This window comes from Fundulus heteroclitus, chromosome 3 (genome assembly GCF_011125445.2).
Source record: "Fundulus heteroclitus isolate FHET01 chromosome 3, MU-UCD_Fhet_4.1, whole genome shotgun sequence".
Taxonomy (NCBI): domain Eukaryota; kingdom Metazoa; phylum Chordata; class Actinopteri; order Cyprinodontiformes; family Fundulidae; genus Fundulus; species Fundulus heteroclitus.
This window is the reverse complement of record NC_046363.1, coordinates 39,490,042-39,514,001: the sequence shown is the minus strand read 5'-3', so window position 1 is coordinate 39,514,001 and position 23,960 is coordinate 39,490,042. Positions and strand designations below refer to the sequence as shown.

Genomic DNA, 23,960 nt, shown 5'->3' with positions numbered 1-23,960 from the left:
TGTGCAGGGAATTAGCTCCCATTACAAAGTGTTACAAGAGATTACAGATGAGCAGGAGCTTAGTAAGTGTATAAACACGTCCCAGAGGAGTCAGCAGCTCTATACGTTACATCAGCAGCAGCACGGATAAACACACGCTCGCCCCGGCTAAACTCTGTGGCCCTCAGTGTGGAGCCAGCCATGACTAAGCAGAGTCCAAACCAGGGCAAAGTTGTGTCTTCTGAGGTATTCATCTAACAAGACCCATTTTTTTTTTTATAAATTAGGGTTTAATAAATTGGGAATAAAAAAAAAAAAGTTCTTTAACTGTATACATTTTTCTAAGAGATCTTACAGTTGCCCTAGTTTTGTGTTTGTGCAACCCCCCCATAATGAGCACAGCCCACGGCAGACACGCGTGGATCTTAGACAGTGGTTGAGCACCAGCGTGCCATTGTCACGCCACGATGTCAGCTCTTTAATAATCCTCGCTGGATTGGACGAGCCACTTAACGTCAACACGACGGCGTCTCCTCCCCCTGAAGTCGTCCAACCCACTTCCACTCCCAGCGCTTCCTTGTCCTGTCAACACTGACACACTGACTTTTGAGCTCAGGTTGTAAACATTAACACGCATCGGCCTGAAATCAATAAAGAGGAAGCAGGAAGTTAGAAGTGTTTGTGTGTGACTAAGCAGATTAAGGCTACAGATAATAAAACCGTTACAGTCTCCATGGGGAGCAGATATTGACTAAAAACATGTGGTGCAAATAAAGGGCATTGTTTAAGCAGCGGAGCAGAAGCTAAAAGCTGTAATTTCAATATTTGAGCGCAAACATGAATCACAGCTATGTCTACATGGGTGTATTATTAGCCGTTGTGGGTAGCGATAATAAATTAAAGCATTGTATGAACATACGGTTTGAACACATTTTTTTTGTCCTGACTAAAAAGAGACATTTTCAATCTGACCAGGATGTATTTCTGAAGAAAATTCAATCAGGATCTTTTCAGCGGCTTTATCTAAAACAAAATGGGTTGAGAGAAACTTCTCGATCGTTACCACAATGTCTAAAAACTGACCGGAGAATGTTGAATTCTCCCGACTAAGACTGGCGGTGGAGGACAAACCGTCGACTGTGCGGACCAGTTTTTTTTTTTTTTTAAGTTGTCTTAACTAGAGTATGAGAAAAATGCGAGCACTCCTACCCTCCATTCAGTGTGGGTGTGAGTCCAAACAGCGTACACAGTCCCACGGACATGAGGAGGGAGCTGAGGACCGTGACCACGGCGGCCAGAGCCAGGCCCCACTTGGACTTCACCATGTCGATCTTACCTGCAAGGAAGGAAGAGATGAACCGCTTAGTGGGATTTATTTCTGAACTACCCACCCTTTACCGCAACGTGGTTAATCGTATTTGATTAAACTAGCCTTACAGCAAGGAAGTGAGCACAATTACCCTTTAAAGACACCAATCTTTAATAAAGAAGATCTGCAGCCAATTTAATAAAGAAGATATGCAGCCAATTTGAAAAGCTGTCAACACAGCATGCACTGCAAAAACGGATCTAAAAATAAGTAAAATGTTCTTAAAGTTAGTGTATTTGTCCGTGATTTGAGCAGGTAAATAAGATTATTTGACAATGGAATGAGTATTTTGACCCCTAATATAAGATAATTAGACATCCTGCACTTGAAATAAGATGATAGAGATGAGTTGGTCCTATATTAAGTGCAAAAATCTTATTCCATTGGCAAATCATCTTCTTTACCTGCTCAGATCAAGGACAAATACACAAATTTTAAGAACATTTTACTTATTTTAAGTTACGTTTTTGCAGTTCAGCAGGAATTCAAAATTAATATTATAATAATTTAGCCATAATAATTTTTTACAGTACCTACTGTCACCTAAATTAACAGAATTATGCCAAGTTTAAACAAAGAGAATAAAAATCATTACAACGTGGTAAAAAACAAAAAACTAATTTACAAACAAAAACTATTTTTGACTGGAGGGTTCCAGGGTTTAGAAGTTAAGGATTCTTCATTAGAATAAAAAAAAAAAAAAAAAGGATTCAAAAAGGAGCGGAAAGCCCAATATTTGCCTCTGACTTATTGTAAATGGAGTTTTTTTTGTTGTTACTTATAATTTCTAATCCAAACGCATTGTTTTAACCTACTGTGGTTATTTACATTTTCATTACATCACCGTTAAAAGGAAAGAGCAAATTTTAATATCTCCAGCCCTCTCCAGTGACTGGCAGGTCAGATAATGAAAGAAAAATCCTAATTTCCTGTTAACAAAAATCCTAAATAACGCAAAAGTTCAGTATAAATCTGACATTTGACAGGTTAGTGTGCTTTGATGCATAAACGGGGTTAATTTTGTAATAATTCATCCCAGCTGTATTTACAGAAAGAGGCAGTGACCTCCAAAAAAAAAAAAAAACCAGACGGCCAGACCTCAAGTCAATAAATCAACTGATAAAAAATATGAAACCAAAAACAAAAAAAATCCAGAAGGTAAAGCCATTATCAAACAAATCAAGGTTACACTGCAAAAACGGATTCAAAAATAAGTAAAATGTGCATAAAATTTGTGTTTTTGTCCTAGATGTGAGCAGGTAAATAAGATTATTTGCCAATGTAATGAGTATTCTGACCCCTAAAATAAGATAATTAGATATACTGCACTTGAAATAAGACCATGGAGATGAATTGTTCCTATTTTAAGAGCAATATTTTATTTATAGTCCTGATGAACTGTCTCCAAGTGTTGCTAAAGTCCTTTTCCCTGTAATTTATTCGTCTCTTGGTTTTTAGGTTACTTTGATCTCAATGTGATCTCAAGATGACAGACAAAGTTAAACAAAGACAATTATGTGAACCTCAGGTAAGTCTTTAAACACAAAATCCACCAGTTTTGAAATAACATGCCTAAATTTTGCATGTGTTTCAGATTCAAGTGTTTTATAAAGTAGTAATTGATAAAGTTAAATGAAAAATACTATTTTATTAAAAAAATAATAAAAAAATCTAGCTAGTAAACCTTCTCAGACCTTATAAACCTAACAGATGTACACGCTGTGCAGGACATTTGTGCATAAAGTGGGTCAAGAAGGACGATTAGAGACCTGCAGTAAACATCCTAGTTGTCAGAACATAACCTAAACATTCAGCAAACTGAAGCTGAGTCGGTGAAGATTCTCAGTCATCCAGGTCATGATCAATCCAAAAAAGGTTAAAAAATAAAACAACTGGACTGCTGTTCTGTAGCTGAAGACGTTTCGCTTCCCATCCAGGAAGCTTTTTCAACTCCAGACATTTTAAGGTGAGAAAGCTTCCTGGATGGGAAGCGAAACGTTTTCAGCTTCAGAACAGAAGTCCAGTTGTTTTATTTTTTAACCTTTTTTTGGATCAAACTGAAGCTATAAAAATTATTAAATTCATCAGGACTGTTAATCAAATTAGACAACAAAGATTTCTTAAAAAAAAAAAAAAAAAAAGGCACCAAATATGACCCGACTAACTGAATTTGAAGTGAATGTATATTTGGGAACACACGATTGTCCTCTGAAGCAACGTTTTCCCTGGCAGGTCTGCTTCTCACTGAGGTGTGCACCGTTCCAGAGTCGGGATAATCCCCGTGCCAGACAGGAACAACCTTGGCACATCAATAAACGTGAGAGAAACGAAGGCGCAGCGGGCAACGGTCTCAGCGAGCGCTTTTCCACAGAGCCAAAAGATGCCGGGGTCGAGCCAAACGTGGAACAGAGAGGCCATTTAAGACACGAAGACGGTAGAAAAACACGGCGGGACTCACGTGTGGAGAAGTAGATGTAGGCAAACAGGATGATGTACGTGGTGACGAGGGGAATTAGCTCAGCGATGCCGATCTCCTCCTTGAAGTGGATGTGAACCATGTGGTCGTCTCTCAGGCTGCAGTTGGCCGACGGGTGGAGCTGCTTCAGGCGGGTCCGAAGGCTGCTCAGGAAGCTGAATGCGCACACAAACGCCATATAACCGTTAAAACACACAACACAAAATGTGTAAAAAAAAAGGTACATGTATGGTAGTGTTGCACCGATACCGATACCAGTATCGGACGGGTCTCCGATCCAGCACTAAAATGGTGGTATCGGTATCGGTGAGTACCAACAAATAGGGCACCGATACCATTTTGATGTTTGTATGTCACTTGAACGCAGCCTTCTCTCTCCTGACTAGTATTATACATGTTATATACACTGCAAAAACGTATCTAAAAATAAGTAAAATGTTCTTAAAGTTAGTGTATTTGTACTTGATCTGAGCAGGTAAATAAGATTATTTGCCAATGGAATGAGTATTTTGACCCCTAATATAGGATAATTAGACATCCTGCACTTGAAATAAGATGATAGAGATGAGTTGGTCCTATATTAAGTGCAAAAATCTTATTCCATTGGCAAATCATCTTCTTTACCTGCTCAGATCAAGTACAAATACACAAATTTCAAGAACATTGTACTTATTTTAAGTTCCATTTTTGCAGTGTAAGTTCACAAATGTTGCACTATTTTGGCCTTTGAGAGCCAAAAGTGTATTCAACTATTGTCACCCATTCCAGGTAGGCAATAAAAAGTTCTACTACCCTAAGTAGTATGCAGTTCTTCATATATACAGACACACACACATCAATTTCAAACAGATGGTATCGGTATGGTATCGGTATCGGCCAATACTGCACAGCCAGATATCGGGTATCGGTATCGGGGCAAAAAAATGGCATCGGTGCAACACTAATGTATGGTAAACACTGCAAAAACGGATCTAAAGATAAGTAAAATGATCTTAAAGTTAGTGTATTTGTCCTTGATTTGAGCAGGTAAATAAGATTATTTGCCAATGGAATGAGTATTTTGACCCCTAATATAGGATAATTAGACATCCTGCACTTGAAATAAGGTGATTGAGATGAATTGTTCCTATTTTAAGTGCAAAAATCTTATTCCATTGGCAAATCATCTTATTTACCTGCTCAAATCAAGGACAAATACACAAATTTCAAGAACATTGTACTTATTTTAAGTTCCATTTTTGAAGTGTAAGTTCACAAATGTTGCACTATTTTGGCCTTTGAGAGCCAAAAGTGTAATCAACTATTGTCACCCATTCCAGGTAGGCAATAAAAAGTTCTACTACCCTAAGTAGTATGCAGTTCTTCATATATACACACACACACACATCAATTTCAAACAGATGGTATCGGTATCGGCCAATACTGCACAGCCAGATATCGGGTATCGGGGCAAAAAAATGGCATCGGTGCAACACTAATGTATGGTAAACACTGCAAAAACGGATCTAAAAATAAGTAAAATGATCTTAAAGTTAGTGTATTTGTCCTTGATTTGAGCAGGTAAAATAAGATTATCTGCCAATGGAATGAGTATTTTGACCCCTAAAATAAGATAATTAGACATCCTGCACTTGAAATAAGATGGAGATGGATTGTTCCTATTTTAAAAGCAAAAATCTTATTTCATTGGCAAATCATCTTATGTACCCGTTCAAATAAAGGACAAATACACTAATTTTAAGAACATTTTACTTATTTTTAGTTCCGTTTTTGCAGTAAAACGATCTGGAGCCTATGGTAGACAAGTGGCAGGAGGTGCAACAACAAGGAGGGACAAATAAGACAATTTTAGAGGGAGTGCAATATAAGAGATCAGGGAGGGACGGAGGTGCCGAGGTATTCAACGGTGAGGAAGAGGAGAATCTATTTGATGGGTAGCCGGTGAAGATATTTAAAGATAGGAGTGATGTGTTGCATGGAGCGGGTTCTAGAGACGATCAGAGCGGCTCAAGTCTGAGAGACTTTCAGAAGAAGACCTGGAAGAAGGGGGTCACAGTAATTTAATCGGCTAGTGAGGAATGCATTGGTGAGGATGGCGGCGCTGTTGGGTGGAAGAGAAGGACGGAGACGGTCGATGTTTAAAAGGCGGGAGAACGACGACAGGATAAAGTGGTATCAGGGAAGATGCCCATCGACCAGTCACAAATAAAAGTAAACAGCATCATTATATTCTACAAAGGCTACATTACGGTCTACTTCCTATAAAAATATTGAATAATCTAACAAGGTTTAGTGCAAAAGCTGAACTTTATGCTCAAAGACATCATTGCAGACTAAACTGCTGCCACAAATGTTTCAAAATTAATGTGGCAATAAATCCTAAAAAGGAAAAAAAACTATTAAAGTTTCATTAGTAAAATGCAATTGAGCATCGGGTTAACGTCATTCTGGAATCTAAATGAGAAACTGCAGTCAGAGATATTCGTGACAGTCTAAAGTATTAAAAAGATCATCAAAAATAATTGACTTTTATTGCCCTTTAAACCCTAAATCAACTCACCCTGCGTGATAGCTGGAAAGAACCACGGTGATCGTGTATGTGACCACTCGTTTCCTGTTGTAGTGACTGACTCCTGTGTGCTTACCAGGGACGCCGAACAGCAGGTCTGAAACACACACAGACAGAATTATGATTTTTAAAAGCCAGACCGCAGCAGATTAGCTTAAATAAAAAAAAATTGTTGTTGTTGTTGTTGCTAGCTACGGACCACGCGTCAGACAAATGACTTCAGCGTGATCAGGAGTCCTTCCCCAGTTATCAGGAAAACATGAGGGGCATTCATTATAGATGAAACAACCGGCATTTACTTCACGCGTATATGAGGTCATTTATTACTGCTGTATAACGAGATCAAAACCACTGAGCGTTTGGTGGATCTGAGCGATGATATCAGGCTGCTGGAAGGAGATAGAAGCAGTTCTGGGACAAACATCACTCCTCTGAGTCGCCTGAGCTATATGTGTGTGTGTGTGTGTGTGTGGAGGGGGGGGGGGGGGGGGGGGGGGGGTAAATATAATACATAGGAGTGAAGTTGTCAGTATAAAAGCCTATTAGTTCACCAGTGTGACCAATCCTTGTTCACTGACTACTCACGGTGGATGGATCATTTCAAACAGAGCGTTACGTTTAACGAGCTAAATCAATTAATTATCTTCCCAAATACAGACTTTCTCTTAAGTATTCACACCCACTGAACTTTTTAACGTTTTGCCTGAATAAAAACCGACACATTTTATGGAGGATTTATAAGGAATAATTAGATAAGAATACATATTTTCCATGTCTCTAACAAACTAAAAATCCTGTATTTATGCCCATGTACACAAATAAATGTGAGCAATGGCCTTTTACTTTATTTAGAGTGAGTCTATTAAGGCGTGAGAGGTTTCGATAGAGAACAACCATTTTAAAAATCATGTTTTGTTTTCTTCCACTTTAAAAAGATGCGTGACTTTATGTCTCCCTATCACAAAAAACAAAACAGTGAAATGCAAAGTCGTTTACATGGATTGTAATAAGAGTAAAAAAGGAGCAGGAATCCTTCCTTTTAATTTCTATAAAGGGGTGGACAATAATACAATATCAATATATATCGCAGTATGTAACTTTATTTAATCAAGGTGATTTGACATTACTAATATACATTACGGTCTATTTTTACAGCTTTTATCACTGACATGTTCTGGGTTCCATTTTATTTTTTAAAGCAAATATTTCCAAAATGTTATACTGGAGGGGTTTTATAAACAAGGTAAAATAATTGTCATAAGTTTATACAGGCATCTATTGTTGGCATTCTTTGGAGTCTTTCTGAGGCTTTTATTTAGTTTATATCGATTTTGTAATATATCGTATCGACCGAAATTAAGGAATATATAGTGATATATCGTCCAGCTCTAATTTCTATAAATGCTAACAGTTCCTTGTGACTCCTACAAGGACAGTAACAACACTGCAAAAAACGGAACAAAAATAAGCAACATGTCTTTTGAAACGAGTGTTTTTGTCCTAGATTTGAGCAGGTAAATAAAATAATCCGCCAATTAAATGAGTATTTTGACCCTTAAAATAGGATTATTAGATATCCTACACTTGAAATAAGATGATGGAGATGAGTTATTCCTATTTTAAGTGCAAAAATCTTATTCCGTTGGAAGATAATTGTATTTACCTGCTCAAATCAAGGACAAACACTCATTTCAAGAACATTTTATTTACCTTTAGCTCAGTTTTTGCAGTGAACTGGTTAATTTTCTAAGCTGCTAAGTTTAACTGGTATTCATCTATTGCTGGCGGAGGTTTTCTGTCTCTACCTCGCAGTGTGGCTGAGGTGTGCAGGCCTTTGGGCTCGTGTTTCTGAATGGTCTTGAGGAGGTCCGGGTCCGAGTCGAACAGATCCCGCTGGTTCTGCCAGTAGTTGCCAGGAGAGACGAGGAGGCAGCCGTGCTCCGGCAGCACAGACTGCATCCGCCGTAAGCCTGGAAACAGGTCCGTCACCTGGAGACACAGCGACTCCAGGCTTCGGACGCCAGAGCTGGAAGGAAACATAAAAAAAAGGTAGAAATGATCACAAATGGCAGAAGACAAAGGTGGTTTTAAACTAAAGGCTGGTTCACACGGCAGGATTTTTAGCCCAATTTATGCCAAGGTTCTCTTCTGATAGGCGTCGACTATCAGCGTGGCTCTTAAGATAATCTTACACATATTCCTGCTGTGTGTGGTGTGTTAATGCGATCGGGTCCACTTGGTAGAACGTCGGACCTCAAATCGGGGATATTTAACTTGTTAGATTGTCTTGTCCTAGCATGTGGGGTGTTCCCTGAGGACAAAGGAGCAGGCAGCCTGTTGAATGTGACATATAGCCAATCAGAAAACACGGTGAGAGCAACCCTGAGAAAAACAAAATAAAGAAGCAGCGCACCTCTATTTCACAGTGCAAAGGTTCAGCCCTTCAGTTCACACCGTCTGCTTCTTTAACCAATGGTTTTTCTTTCTCTAATGTGTTTTCTCTGTTAAAATTAGTTCACAAACTATCGCCGTTGTTCTTCACCGTCGTCCATGTTTCTGTTTTATCTACGATATTTTTTTCATCATGACATGTGGCGTCTCTCAGGCTTTGAAAAATGGCCGACTGTTTTAAAATCTTGCCGTGTGAACCAGCCTTACAATTTAACAGGATTTGGGATTGAATTACTAAATTGTGTTGATCTTTAGCATTTAATGTGACGGCAGGAAGACGTTGCCGTGCTTATAAACCCGACAGCTCATCCATAAACAGGAGTATGACCTACAAAGCAGTCTGCAGGCTAGAGCACCTCCCAAACAAGAGAACGTCCTTCTCTTCCACAGGTCCTGAACTCTGTAGTTGGCAACAGGCTTAGGATGTTCAGAGTTGTTTTTTTTTTTAAGGTCATGGATGTTTTCCCCCCTTTTTTTTTTTTTTGATGACGCAAAACAGGTTGAGGTCCACCGTTTGTTTGACCTTCGTCAAAACGTGAGGAGGCCAGTTTGATGAAAACAGCTGGTTTGGTGCAGCTGCTCAACTACATTTTTGTTCTGTTTTAGACTTTGCTCTCAAGCACAAAGGTGAGGCACTACTCCTATTCTTTTTTGCATGGACTATGTTGTTATTGTCACTGTATTAATTGTATTTATGGACTGTGACAGCCATACTTAGTATGATTACATTACTATGGATAAAAGAATGTTAATAAAAACATGTAAAGAAAGTTTGCAGGCGACACCACTGTGACGGGTCTGATCCCTGCAGACAGGATGTGGATCGGCTGGTCCTCTGCAGTCAGATCCACCTCCAGCTTAACCCCCTTAACACTGTGGACTAAGAACCACCCCCACACTGCCTCCACTTACCATCCCCAACAACACCGTCTACTCTGGATCACTTCTGGTTCCTATGAGCCATACTTTCCCGGGACCAAAGCTGGCCAAGCCGATACTGCCCTTCCTGCAGTGTCTCAAGAAGTACGACCTTCCACAGGAGCTGCTGGTCATCTTCTACGCTGTCATTACTCAGTCTGGCCTCTGTTTGTCCGTCACTGTTCGGCTCATCCCCTAAATGGGACAGGTCCAAACTACAGCCAACAGTCAGGTCTGCAGAGAGGATCTTCAGGGGGAGAACTTCCCTCCATCCAGGACTTGTACAGGCCTGGGGTCAGGAAAGGGGCCTAAGGGTTCTGCAGACCCCACACATCCTGGACACGAACTTTTAAGGCTTTTACCTTCAGGTCTGTGCTACAGAGCGGCGTTTGCTAAAACCAGCCGCCACAGAGACACTTTCATCCCCAAAGATGAAGGCAATGTAACAAAATAAGCATGTTTGTCCCCATTTTTCCCCTTTTCTTTACATATCTAAAGAAAATTCACATACACATTTGTACATGCTGCTTCTTTTACACTTGTTTTTATTTCCTCCAAATTTTTGTGGCTGTTTACCCGTCGGAGTGGACGTGGTTGCGAATCTCCTCCAGCAGACTGAAGACTTTACCCAGAGGTGACCGAAACACATCCACCGGCACGAGGCTGCTGTCCCACGGCGACACCGCTGCCTTCACCAACACCTGCTGGATGTAGGCGACCGGAGGTCCGTGGTACTGCGGCGTGGGCGTGGCACACAAACACACACACACACAAACACACACACACAAACAGAGGAAGGTGACGCCATCAGTGAAACTCAAATAAGCCGTTTTTATGTTTATTTTATAACTGGACACCAAGCTGTGTCCAGTTCAGTCTCAAAATATTATAACTTGCAGTGATTTGAAAAGTGTTCATACCCATTAACTTTTTTTCATGTGACAGAAAGTCGAGCATATTTAAGTAGAAGCAAAACGACACATGGCATCTGCACTAAAGCCCTATAAGCCAATACTTTGTAGAACCATGTTTCAGTGAAAGTATTTTGGAGTAAATTTAAGGCCTAAAGGTGCTTTCCTGACCGACCGCAGTGACATTCCGGACCTGCACTGAGTGGTATTAGTCAACACCGGCTTCACCGCATCATCAAGTAGGAGGGGCTTCTATCTATAAATTTTCTCAAAAATTGATGGTGCGCCTTATATCTGATTAAAGTTGTGCTTGCTGACTGATTTTATGTGGTAGAATGAGCTCAGAAATCTGTTAAAATGTGTAAATACGACTTTGGTTAGCTACAAAGCCACTCTACTCAATGGATATGAGGAGCATTAGGGTTTCACTGTGTCACTACCTGATAGGACCCCTGAGCTGTCTACAAGACTGCCTGACCGTAATGTCTAAACTAGAAGTGCATTAATGTAAGGCAGCTGGAGTACGTGCTAGCAACAACAAACCTGGTAAGTTAATTCAATATAAAAGTTACGTTTATTTGGGCCTTATGTTAGAAACAGGGCAGTGTAGTAACTAGTCTGTCCTCCAGACAGACGGATAGCCTCCCTCACAGGAGGGAGCTGTGTACGTGAAGGAGTGGAGTGATATCACACACTTGAGAAGAATATTTAGTGCGTCTTATAATGCGGTGCGTCTTATGGTCAGAAAAATACGGTAAAACGGCACCGTTTAACCACAGTAACTTCTTCTACATGTTTGCGGTGTCCCCTACATGGCTTGTGACCAACTACAAATTGAAAGTCTTAAGGTTTTTTTTTCTTGCCACTCCTCCATAAAGGTTGGATTTGTGCAGCGGGCATCAAATAGTTGGAATATTATATATCTCCCCCACCCGGCGTATCTGGAAAGTCTTTTAGTCTTTAGGTCGACTGTTCGCTAATGTAACCCAGCAAACCTTCACACAACAGCTGCGTTATAACCTGAGATTAAATTACACACCATTTACCGACTGGGTGACTTCTGAAGGTGACTGGAGGCACAGATGTTGCTTATTTAGAGGAAAAACAGAAATTGAAAACCATGTTTTTGTTCTTCCTCTTTGTGGTCTACCACGTAAAATCTCTCCTAAAATACATAAAGGTTTGTGGTTGTAATGTGACAAAATACAAAAAGTTTAGAAGGGTAAAGGCACTGTTGACACACTGCAAAAACGGAACTAGAAATAAGTAAAATGTTCTTAAAATCAGTGTTTTTGTCCTTGATCTGAGCTGGTAAATAAGATGATTTGCCAATGGAATAAGATTTTTGCACTTAAAATAGGAAAAACTCATCTCCATTATCTTATTTCAAGTGCAGGATGTCTAATTAACCTCTTTTAGGGGTAAAAATACTCGTTCCATTGGCAGATAATCTTATCTACTGGCTCAAATCAAGGACAAATACACCAACTTTAAGAACATTTTACTTATTTTTGGATCTGTTTTTGCAGTGTAAGTATAATATGGTTAAGAGCAAATGCTTTGGATCCATCTTCTGCTTTACTTTCTCTTAACATTTGGTGGGAATCTTGTTACGTTTGTCTTCTCCTCTCTAGCTTAATTCAGACTAAACACACACACAGAGGTACAAATCAAACACAAGCGCACATATGACCTCTCGTCTCTTACCCACTCGGGCCGCTCTAGGTCTCCCTGAGGCTCGTGGGAAGGGACGCCGTAGTCTCGGACCCCCGTGGTGAACTCCACCGGGCCGGTCCCAGGCAGGGGAAGCCTGAGCAGCGGGTAGCTGGCAGATAGAGAACCTGTGAGACCCGGTGTGTTTTGTTTCTGCACAACATGCCAATCAGCTGTACAACATCTTTATTAAATATTAAAAAAAACAACAATCAACTCTCATTAGTTAGGGCAAAAGATTACAGGCAAGGTTTAAAAGCCACAAAGAGCCGTGAAAGGGGCTGGGTGTTTCCTTCTGTGGGACAGATTAACTCTTCTGGGAGGATAAAACCTGCACCTCTGGCTTTTCTTGCTTTTTTTTTTTTTTCCCCAGCTCAACGCGTTACATCAACAGAATTACTCCACTTTACTCATTCAACTCGGTTGGTCCATCGCACAACAGTCAGCACCTTGCCACCTGCGTGTCTGGGCCTGCGTCAGAGGGCAACATGGTCCTGATTGAGCGACTGGAACAGGAACGACTCTGCCCTAACCGAGCTTTGGTGAAAACCGCCGGAGGACTAAGCGTTCTCCTCCTCATGCACTGTTATAACCAGAGTAGGAAAATGATTAAATCTGAGATGTTCTCCGTGTAAAACTAAGACTTTAGGTGTAAATCCACGGGTCTTCCTTGCAGAGCTGCTCTAATCGGGCGCCATTCAGGCAGTTTGCTGACTCACTTGTTTTGATTAGCACAGACCATCCATGCATATCCTGAAAGTGCATTTTGTCCTCTTGTGCAAACATTTTTTTTTTACTCTTTTAAGCGTGTGTTTGTTGGTTAAGTGGGACCTTCCTGCCTCCCCCCCCCTCCTCTCTCCCTCCATCCATGCTTTCCACGGCCTCCTCCAGTCCTCCTAGGTCACTGTACCTACACAAAAGCTTCTTTTGTGTTTAGCCAACCCCCCTCCTGTCAGGCAGATGGAGAGACAGGCATCCCATTCTCACAGGGCCACTTTCTCACAGCCCCCTGCCCCGGCATCGCCTTTAACAACCCCTTTCTTCCCTCACTCCCCCCCCCCCGGGTGGCAGCCAGTCATCCGTTTAGCTGTAATACGCTGCAGGGACAACACGCAGCAGGTGCATGAGCGATTGTTTTACGATCCCCGCACCGACGGGGCCCCGAAGCAAGTCTCTGACCTATGTCCTCTTTGGACCACTCGCTTAGCAAGAGCGGACGCTGTATGTGCACGTGGTGGAGGAATGGCTGCGGCGGCGGCGGTGTTGTCGGCGGGGCGCCGGTCTGTGTGCACAGATGGCCTTGAACTGAGCTTCGCTGTGTGTGCAGCTCCACTCGGCTTCTCTTTCATATTTCAATGGAGGCCAAAGGAGAGAGAGAGGGGCAAGTAAGTCACATCATCGCTGGAAAATATTTTCCACGGAGGCCAGGGCAAATAAAGTCAAAGTCCTGCGAGAACCGAGCAAATCTGAACCCAAAGGTTTCCAAACGGCCGGAGATGAAAGGGTGTCGAACGCATCTAAGAGGGAAACGTCGCCTTAAGAAGGGACTCTTAATATATGAAAAGAAATAAAATGAACTTTAAAACACATGTCCAAGAAGGCATCGCATACAACAGGAATCAGTAAAAAAATAAATGAAATCTGATCTGTACCAATAAAGAGAAATGTTATTGTTAAACATGAGTTTTTTTGTCAGCAGGATTTTTATTACATCTAGAAAAGTAGCGGTCCGCTACTTTTATAGATGCATTCCCAAAGCTCGAAAAGGGGAGGCTGTTCGCCGAGCTAATAAAAGCTAGCACTGGCTAATGTGTTTATAGTTGGGCTGATGTGCGTTCAAGAGCTTCACTGACTTTTCTATGTTGCTCTCAAACATCCATGACGCAGTAACCATTACGGTCATAAAAATGAGCGTAACTGTCTAATTTCAGCAAAACTTTGACACCTTTCAGCGGAACGATCCATTACACTGAAATGCCCTAGCAAGAACCCTGCAGGTGTAACCATGAGACTCCTATGTTGTTGTTTTTTTTTTTTTTTGTATGTGACAGACCGTGTGTGTGGAGGGGAAACGGTTGACGACTTTAACGTCTCCACATGTCACCTGTGCATCATTCCCAATTCTTTTCTGACTTAATTTCTTCCAGGATTGTCAAATTTCAGCTCCATCCATCCTTCCCAATAACCCCGACCAGCTTCTCTGCCCCCCCAAGAAAGTTAAACATTTCATTTAACTAATATAACTAATTCCATTTAACTATTAGAGAACATGCAGCATGCATTCTCCATTGTGAATTACATAAAACCTCAATAAAATATACGTTTTTTTGAGGTTTTGCTGTAGACTTTGTGTTAGGGCTGGATTAAAAAATAAATCTCCGATTTTATCATACCAAATCCGATTAATAGATTTTTTTCCTCCTTTTTGTTTCATAAAAAGAAATTAAAGAAATTATTTTAAAACGTTGCTTTTTATGTCAAGCATTTCGTCAGGGAGTTGACCTGAATTCAAAGTGCAACTAAAAACAAGCTGTGAAACATGCAAAACAAGATGGCAGCCGTGCCATTATAAACAATGAAAATATAACAAAACATTTGCTGCTAGTGGTGTTACACATTGAGCTAAGAACAGGCTTCACTGCACTTGTGAACTTCAAACTAAGTTTTAAAAAAAAAAAAGTAAATAAGTAAATGAAGTACCTCGTATTATGGTAAAAAAAAGTTTCCACTTAACAATATTTTGACAATAATTTTGCCTAAATATATATTAAGCATCACATGCTGTTCTCTTCATGGAAACCCAATGAGTGTATTGGCAAAATAAAATCCAGATTTTCCAAAAATGAAATCTTAAAGAATTGTAAATTCGAATTAATCGATTAAATCGATTTATCGCCCAGCCCTACTTTGTGTGCAATAGAGAATAAATGGGAGCATATCCTGAGCACAGAGACACGGGCGCCTCCTCACAGGGTACCTACCAGCAGGTGAGGATGCTGGCGGAGGTGAAAAGGATGATGGGTACTGGGTAGGAGGCACACAGCAGTCCGTGCCGGTAAAAGGCCGCCGAGATCTTCTCTCTCAGCTGCTTGCGCAGCGTCATCCTTGCGCTCGTGGTCAACTCCCGGCCATTGGGTAGCAAAGGGCGGCCGAGGACAGGGCGCCGCGGAGCATCCAGAGACCTGGAGGCGAATGTACGACAGGTTCAGCAAACAATCCCATCCATCTATCCATCCCAGACACTTCATATTGTCGCAGTTAAAGCTTAGTGCTAATGTTGGTCATTATTTTACCCGAAATCTTTTTTTTTTTTATATTTGCTGCTTGATCAACCTGCAGCTTTCTTAGGCAGCGGCCCACAACACAGGTCCAAACCTCCCAGCGCTTAAATCAGTCAGAAAGGACAATAAAATAACAATTTAAACAATCAAAAGTGATTTTCTCGACTCTGCTCATGGTCAACTGTGAGGAAATGTGGTTATTTGAACCCAATAAATTATATCTGCCAATTATCTTCAGGTAACCCAGGAGTCAACATGCTTTGATCAGGGACTTTTAACCCAACATTTTAAAATGAGTCCAAACAGCGAATAAAGATTAATACAAAGTTTAATTAAGACAATGATCTACACAAGATTTTTGAATTCTTAATTGAGAAATAATAAAATACAATGAAAAAGAAAAACAGTCACTGTTTAACCACATCAGTTAAAAGTAGGACGGGACAAAAAGAGAGTTTTAATCAAGAGCTGACATGAATATATTACAAAACTAGTTTTAATTATGTTTTTAAATATGCTCACACCTTTTTTTTCTTACATAACTTCAACAATTTGCCAAATAATACATTTCTTATCATTGCCAAATATACATGGGAAAACACTAACGATTAGTAGACTAAAGTAGAAACAAAAACATGTATTTAGACTTTTAAAGTATTTAGACTTAGACAACTTTATTTGTCATTCAGTATGCACAAAGTGCGTACAGAACGAAATTTCGTTTCGTACAGCTTTTGTAAATCGCAGTAGAAGTTAAATTACAGTTTTAGGTGCGGCAGAGATTTAGAAGTAAACAGTAGATTTTAAATATACAGTATACAAACAGTTGAAATGTAACAAAAAAGAGACATTATTTATTTACAGATTGGATTGTGCAAGGGCATTTGTGCATGAATGCATTTGTTTGTGCAATTTTAAGACTAGGAGTCCAATAGCATTTTTAATGCTATATGAACTGCAATGATGCTAAAATGTGCAAAACATGCAAATGTTGTGCAGAGTTTGTGGGTTGTAGTTGGGCAGTTCAACAGCAGTTTAACAGTTTAATTTGTTGGTTACTCTTCATTACCCGTCATTTTATTCACTTTTTCAACCTCGTTATATTGTTGACATTGTAACAAGGTTTTGTTTTTCTCACCTAGAACCTACAAAAGTGTTCTCGTAGAATCCAGGAAAACTCATTTTTGGGTGTATACATTTCTTTTTTCTTTTTTTTTTTTACTGTGACAAAAAGTGACACATTTTGGGTCTGTCAAGTTTTTTTTTTTTTTTTGGCCCACGTTTCTTCTCATCAGGGGAACTCCTGCACTAAGATTCTACAGAAAAAGACATGCGTTGGCCCTGCCTTCAACACCTAGCTAGTTTCATACTCCCACTGCTTTCGCAAGCATGGCGCTGACACACACACACACACACACACAAAAAAAAAAAAAAGAGGGTCTGTTTTTGTTTCTGTCCAGCTCCTACTTTGGTCACATGCTAGACGGCGCCTTAACACTCAACTCTTTCAGAAGCCAAAAAGGTGTGGACACATTCCCCGCTGGAGCAAACATCCAGCTCCAACCCTCCGTACCTGGAGGAGAAAACAACTCCTCCAACCTCATTTTCCTGGAAGACGTTCTGGGCGTGTTTTCTTCTGAGCAGGGAAGAACATGAATGGTGACCAAGGAGTACGCACCCAACTCCTGCGCTTAAGTCAGTTTGGAAATGAGCGAAACATTCAAACACATGAACGTGTCCAATGAGTCATTTTACTTATTAATGTATTCGTTGATTTAAAAAAAATGCATTGAACAGTCAATACGATGTTCACATTTCCGTTTTTCTCCAAGTAAACATTTGTTAAAAAAAAATACATTTATTTTTGGACCATAAGTTGCACCAGATTATAAAGCGCAGTAAATATTCTTCCCATGTGTGTAATATCACTTCTTCACTTCCACAGCTCTCTATCCATCTCTGTCAGGAGGACAGAGTAGTTAATAAACTTAACTTTTATATTAATTTAACTTACTAGGTTTATTGTTGGTAGTGCATACTCTGGGCGTGGGCTGCCTAATTATAATTATAATCATCTTTAATGACATTGTAAAGTACATTCCAATGAAATTTGTCCTCTGCATTTAACCCGTCCCTTGGGGAGCAGTGGGCTGCCAATGTGAGGCACCCGGGAGCAATCTGGGGTTGAGGGTCTTGCTCAGGGACCCAGAGCAGCAGTCTGTGGGAGTTGAACCCAGAGGCTCCCACAGACCGTGAGCTTGGTGGACTTTACGCACTGACTCTTCACAGTTTTATCCTTCATAGTCTAGCGTAGTGTTGCCTACATTTCTTGTGGCAAATTCCTACAATTCCCACACTTTTTAAAACTTGTGATCACCTAGAGCTGTTTCTGTTCCAGCAGGCTCCCACCTGTCAGTGAGAACAGAGACGGACTGTGATGCTGCGTCCTGGAGACCAAATTACTTGGAGCAGCTCAGTGTATTAAGCTCAGAGTCACATATGAAACATTTTGATGCAAAGACTTCTTGCCTCCGAGAAACTTAGTGTGACGCAGCGTACGCGGTCGTAGAAACTGATTTCTGCACAAACCTGAATGCGCAGAGTACGCCTCGAGCATGCACAAACCTCGATGAAGTGAACTACACCAGAGAATGTGCGGGGTCTTTACAAGAATGCACTTCTAATTTAGACATTACAGTCAGGCAGTCTTGTAGACAGCTCAGGGGTCCTATCAGGTAGTGACACAGTGTACCGTAATGCTCTGACATTACGGCACAGAGCGGCTCCATTGCTAACCAAAGTTGTACATTTTAACAGATTTTTGAGCACATTGTACCACATGGTTAGTTAATCATATATAAAAAGGCAAAACCATCACTTTTTGAGACAATTTAAGGATTTTAAGTGCGTCTTACAGTCTGAAAAATATGGCGGACCTTAAAAGCACTATCATTCATATCGTTCATATCATATTTTCCAAAAATGACACCGCAGGATTCTGTAGGGGCCAAGGCGCTCCGGTTCATTTTCTAATCCAACACAGGAGAGATGAGCTGCAGGTACTGCTACCCAACCCCGGTAATAAAAAACTTAAAGCCACAAATAAAATAAAGCAATAAGCAAGCATAATAAATTATTTCATATTCAATTACATCAAAGGCACCAAATTTTAAAATCATCAACTACAAACTCCAGAAAATAGCCGCCTGCTCCACATAAAAAGCTGATAAATCTATTTTTATTTCCCTTTGCACGGCGGCACACTGAACACTTCTGGCCTCCATGGTGCTCCACCTCACCGCCTCCTGGGTCAGCTCCATCTTCTCTACGCTCCCTCAGCAAACAGGTGGAGCGCTTCCTTTCAGCGTTTGGCTTTCCCCAGGCACACACGAGCAGAGCTGCAGCTAAACCTCAACGGTATCGCATTTTTTCTCCACCCCCAGCTAATCCTCAGCGGTGCCTGCTTCTAGCTGCTGTTATTAAAAGCCACAGTCTACCGTGTTTAACCTTACCTCCACACAACATCAGCCACTGTGTCAAACACAAAAGCCTCACGCTGCTGTAAGACAGTACCTGGTGAAGGGAGAGCAGTTTATCTGTCGGGGTCCCACCTGTTTACGTCCCTTGACAGCAGCGGCAGCAGCAGCGGCGGCGCTGGGACTTTTTAGCCTAATCTGTGCGTCGCTGTTGACATAGCGCTCCCTTCTCGATTCAGGCAAAGTCTGTGACGGCTTGGCTCTTCCTCCAGGGAGCGACGGAAACATTCCCTGGGAGGAACTCTCCTCAGGAGTCTCTTGATCTGCTGTTATAAATACTCTATGCAGTAAACACAGCGGCAGCCAGCTTGCACAATGGCTTCTCCAAAGGCCAGAAACAGGGGTTTGAAGTGTTGTCTCTAGGCCAGGTTCTGGTCCCGCTCGCTTTCCTGCCAGAAACCTCTGAATGAAAGCCCCCCTCGACTTTCATCCGTCAGTAAGTTCGCCGGGTGCTGCATGGGTGCAGCTGCAAGGCCTGATTTGGTAAAAGGATCAGCAGCATCTCCGTCAGTAAACTAATCCAGGATTGAGCTGATTGGAAACTGAGCGGGCAGGGAGCAGACCCCGTGGCCACCTCCCACTGCTCTCACTCCAGCTTTGGTCACGGCGTTCAGTCCGGGGACCCGGAGGCATCCGTGCTCCAAAAGCATGGCAGGGCTGAAGGGGTCTTTACAACGGCGCCTCTACAAAGAGAGCGGCCGGTGGACAACGGCCAACAGCAAAGTGCTGGTAGGCAAGCAGCCCCACAATGGTGGGGCTGTGTTCCCTTCAGCTGTTCTGGCAGGCGGTAATCAGTGATTGGAGAACAGGTTCTGGTGCATTACAGCTAAAACTCAGCAAACTTTACAAAAAAAAAAAAAAAAAAAACTCTAAGAAAGTGTGGATCTCCTCTGTCCAACAGAGACACGACAAAAAGTTTCTGCATGCAAGGACCACTTAATTTATCAAGATCGATTTTGCCTTTTATTACTTTAATTGAACAAAACACCTTTAAAGTAAAGCAGCTGTAAGGAGATGGTTGTGGTAAGGGGGGGGGAAGCAAAAGCAAAACCCTTACCTCTTCTCTACCCTTCCAAAAAAGCCCAGCTTGAAAGCCCCTCCAGGCTTCACCGATTCCAGCGGCATGTTGAGCACAGTTAGGTGTCGGGCCAGACGTGCACCGGGCGGCCGAAGACAACCACCAGCCTCATTCCAGAGAGCGCCGGGCTGCATCCATTCTCCGAAGCATAACGGCATCACAGATTCAGCCACATGGTTGCATAACGCCGAAGCATGCGCCGCTGATAAGCGTAGACTATTAGCCCCGTCGTAAAAACCGCGGGGGGCAGGCTCCCCGTGAAACGAGCTGCGCCACGGCTGTTTGCAGGCAGGGCCGGTGACAGGAGAGGGAAAGTTTCTGTCGATCAGTAACCACGCTGTAACAGCTTAATGACTGTGACGTGGGGCGGCCCGGTTTCTCCACGTGGGCCCCTTTGTTTGAGACAACAAAAATAGATAAAAATAGGCAGAAGGAAAACAAGACTGTGCCAGTTAAGTGTCTTAATAGTTGTTCCTGGAGCACACCATGCTCAAATTCTGGGGCAAAATACTACAATCACCATTTGTCTCCCCCCCTCCACTCCTCAAAGCAATTCTAAGCAGACACATTTGAAAGCTGTTAAAATCGCGAAGGAGCTCTCCCAAGACAGAAAACACATGGATAGATGGAGAGGAGAGGCTGATGCAACCTGGCTGCAACATCACCTGCAGGAGAGAGTTATGTTTGATGTAACCGATAGGCACCACATCAACACACACAAATGGGGGGATATTTCAGAAATCTAAGTTTGGCAGAAACATAAACCAGCTAAGCATCCCTGCTTTCCATGTTTATATTTTGGGCAATACAGCTGTGAAGTCAACAGATCACCTGAAGCCCACCACCAAACATCAGCCGACGAACTTTGTTCACCAAGCATCTGAGTGCGAGCACAAGCCTTGGTTCATTATCTTTCTTAAAAAAATAGAAAAACAAATCAATGCATCACGTAGAAAGCATTAAAAAGACACCGCGGGGGCACGTTTTGGACCCGAACAATTTATATTTAGCACGTCTTGAGTCTAGAAATACACAAACTGCACACAAACCCTGCTATGATAGGAACACTTTATAAACTTAAACCGCGTGTAAACAACTCAACCTCTCAATGTCACAACTAACAGCGCCCAGAGATATGTTGATCCAAAGCGGTGTTGTTGTTTTTAAGTTTGTTTTGGCACCAAGTTTAAGGTTAGCATGGCTAACAGACACCTAGCGACGTTAGCTTCACTTTGAGCTTAATTCCCTGTCAGTTTGAGATTATTTTAATTCCTAATATTATGTCTATGGTATTCCCAAATGCGTTCATCGTATAATGACAATGGATGCTGTTAGAAAACTTTTTTAAAAGTATTCCAAAAACTATTTTTTTTATTTTTTTGCGGAGGGGGAGAAGAAGACAGCGTTAGCTTAGCTAAGACGTCAAACTGAGTAAAGTCGCCCGTTTAAACTGTGAAGTTCGGGATTCAAGCGTAAAGTAGAGCCGAACAGAACCGAGGTTAATGCCCCCTATGATCTTATTTTTCTTAAATAAAGAAAGTAGACAGTAGCAGCTCCCACGCCCCCCACTAAGCTAAGCTAGCACGGCTAATGCTACCGTGTTAGCTTCCCTGTCCACACACTCACCTGATCCAACGTTAGGATTTCCTCCAAACGACTCACTCGGTTCGGTCCTGCTGGGTAAACTGGCGACCAGATGCAGAGTTAGTCCTCAGTTTCTAAACCTGCTTCCCGGGTTGTTCTAATCTTAAAGCGACGTAGAGCATCACGGCATCAAAACTGCTGGTTGGTTGTCAAATCCCAGCAAACCCTCTCCACTTTGACCTCTCACCACTCAGTACGAAGAAAAACAAAAACTATGCCACAGCATTGACAAAGCTTGGTGGACTTGACAAAGACGGGTATTACATGTTTTTTTACACGCACGAAGCGCCGTTACAGTTATTTGGGAAATGAATTATTTATGCACTATATTTGCAAATGTATTCGCTCATTCATCCACTTAATGAATGACGGGTGTATAAAATCAAGCACCTAGACTGTTTCTAGAGACATTTGTGAAAGGATGGTTAGTTCTAGTTGTGCAATGCAAAACTAGAACTGTGATAAGAGGATGCCAGCTGTGCAACAAGTCCAGTCGTGAGATTTTCTCCCTCCTAAATATTTACAGTCAGCTGTCAGTGTATTATGACAAAGGGGAAGTGATTGTGAGCAGCGATGTAAAGTTGGACAACTCCAGTGTCTGTATTTACGAGGATTCTCAGAGTCCTCTCAGAGAGTTCCTATCTTGGCCTAAAGGCACGGCAAATGTATTTATATGTCACATTTCAGTGCTTTACATGATTAAAACCTTGGGACAAATAGAAACAGAGTAAAAGCAAATAATACAAAAAGAAACAAAGAAAACAGTTGGAATAAAATGTAGGAAAACTAAAAGCAAATATTAAAGATCCCTACCTCGGCATCTCAGCTTGAGAGCGACTCTCCTACTTTTATTCATTATGATCACTCAATATTTGTCCTATTATATGTTTATTCTCAATAAATTTACATTAGTAGCAGCACCTTTAACCCATCGGGCTGTGGAAGCCAATTAATTTCCCTCTATGGGGATGATAAGCTAGTCTTATCTACATAATTGTATGATTGTTAAAGAAGTTTATGTGCCAATTTCCTCTGGTGCTTATGTGGAGGATCAACCAATCAGCTCTTTCTGTTTCCACAATCTTCCCTGCTTAAGACTCAATACTCCTGCCATATTTCTCACTTTAGTGGCTCTCTTAAGACCTAGGATGTTTTGTGAATAACTTTTATACTGAGGTAAATTTCTAAGAGCAACCTTAGCATTAGAGAAATTCTAAGATTTTTCCTAAAATTACATCACTAAGAGCTACGTTTAGTCTTAGGATTCTTTGTGAATACGAGCACTGGTCGTGCCGTCCAACATCAGAGTATGACCTCACAAGCGCAGGTCTAGAAAAGTCAAACAAGCCCATAAACACTCTCCAGAACCTTGTTGACAGCCTTCCCAGAAGCTAATATGGCAGAAAAGGGTGGACCAAGACCACAGGTCCTCCGGTCATCTCGAGAACCTCTCAGGAAACAGGCACGTTATCAGGCAAGCAGATAACGTGACTTTGGACACCACAGTCATGTTGAAACCCTGAGGACAATTTTATTGAAATTAAGAAAGACGGTCCTGGGTTCCATTCCTTCGTCCCTCTGTAAGCCTCATTCATGGGTTAAGAAATAGAGATGAGCTGGAGTACCGGAGGCCTCTGAGGGATGATGAATAAGAACGGTTGTGACTGAGCAGAAGGTGAAGAGGATTGGACGCTGATGATGTGACGAGTTTTAGCCAATTTTTGAGTACACTTGTTTTTTTTTCTAATTTATTGGACAATTTAACATTTGACTTTGTTGACCGTCATGATTGCAGGTTTCCCCTGACCACATATAATTTATCCCAAGTGAGACGGATAAAAGAAGCTTGAATACCTGAATACTTGATGGTACTTTTTAAATTAGCTCAAATAGCTAAATCTATATGACCTATTTTCATTTCAATATTAGTGACATCCACAATTTCTTCCTTTTCATTCCATCGTAGCTAGAATTTCTTGCACAGAGTAAATTAATTCCCAAAAACCTTCCTTCACAGCTTTGTGAACTAGATTTT

The 23,960-nt window shown here is 41.4% G+C and overlaps 1 protein-coding gene across 4 annotated transcripts in view; it reads right to left on the bottom strand.

The window, feature by feature from the left end:
- The window catches only part of LOC105937637 (SREBF chaperone), a 44,125-nt gene extending 22,020 nt beyond the window's left edge, over window positions 1-22,105 (bottom strand). Inside the window, exons 1-8 of one of the 4 annotated variants that reach the window (XM_036135384.1) lie at window positions 21,908-22,105; window positions 15,368-15,568; window positions 12,381-12,498; window positions 10,339-10,496; window positions 8,199-8,419; window positions 6,385-6,490; window positions 3,807-3,979; window positions 1,189-1,315 (exon numbers count right to left, since the gene is read on the bottom strand). In XM_036135384.1, coding sequence (XP_035991277.1) covers window positions 1,189-1,315; window positions 3,807-3,979; window positions 6,385-6,490; window positions 8,199-8,419; window positions 10,339-10,496; window positions 12,381-12,498; window positions 15,368-15,489 — 1,025 coding nt within the window. In that variant the 5' untranslated portion in view covers window positions 15,490-15,568; window positions 21,908-22,105. Of the gene's footprint in view, window positions 1-1,188; window positions 1,316-3,806; window positions 3,980-6,384; window positions 6,491-8,198; window positions 8,420-10,338; window positions 10,497-12,380; window positions 12,499-15,367; window positions 15,569-19,240; window positions 19,541-20,260; window positions 20,609-21,907 lie in introns of those variants that run through there. The other 3 variants (XM_036135383.1, XM_036135382.1, XM_036135385.1) reach the window with 3 other exon arrangements.
- Between the last annotated feature and the right edge of the window lie 1,855 nt (window positions 22,106-23,960).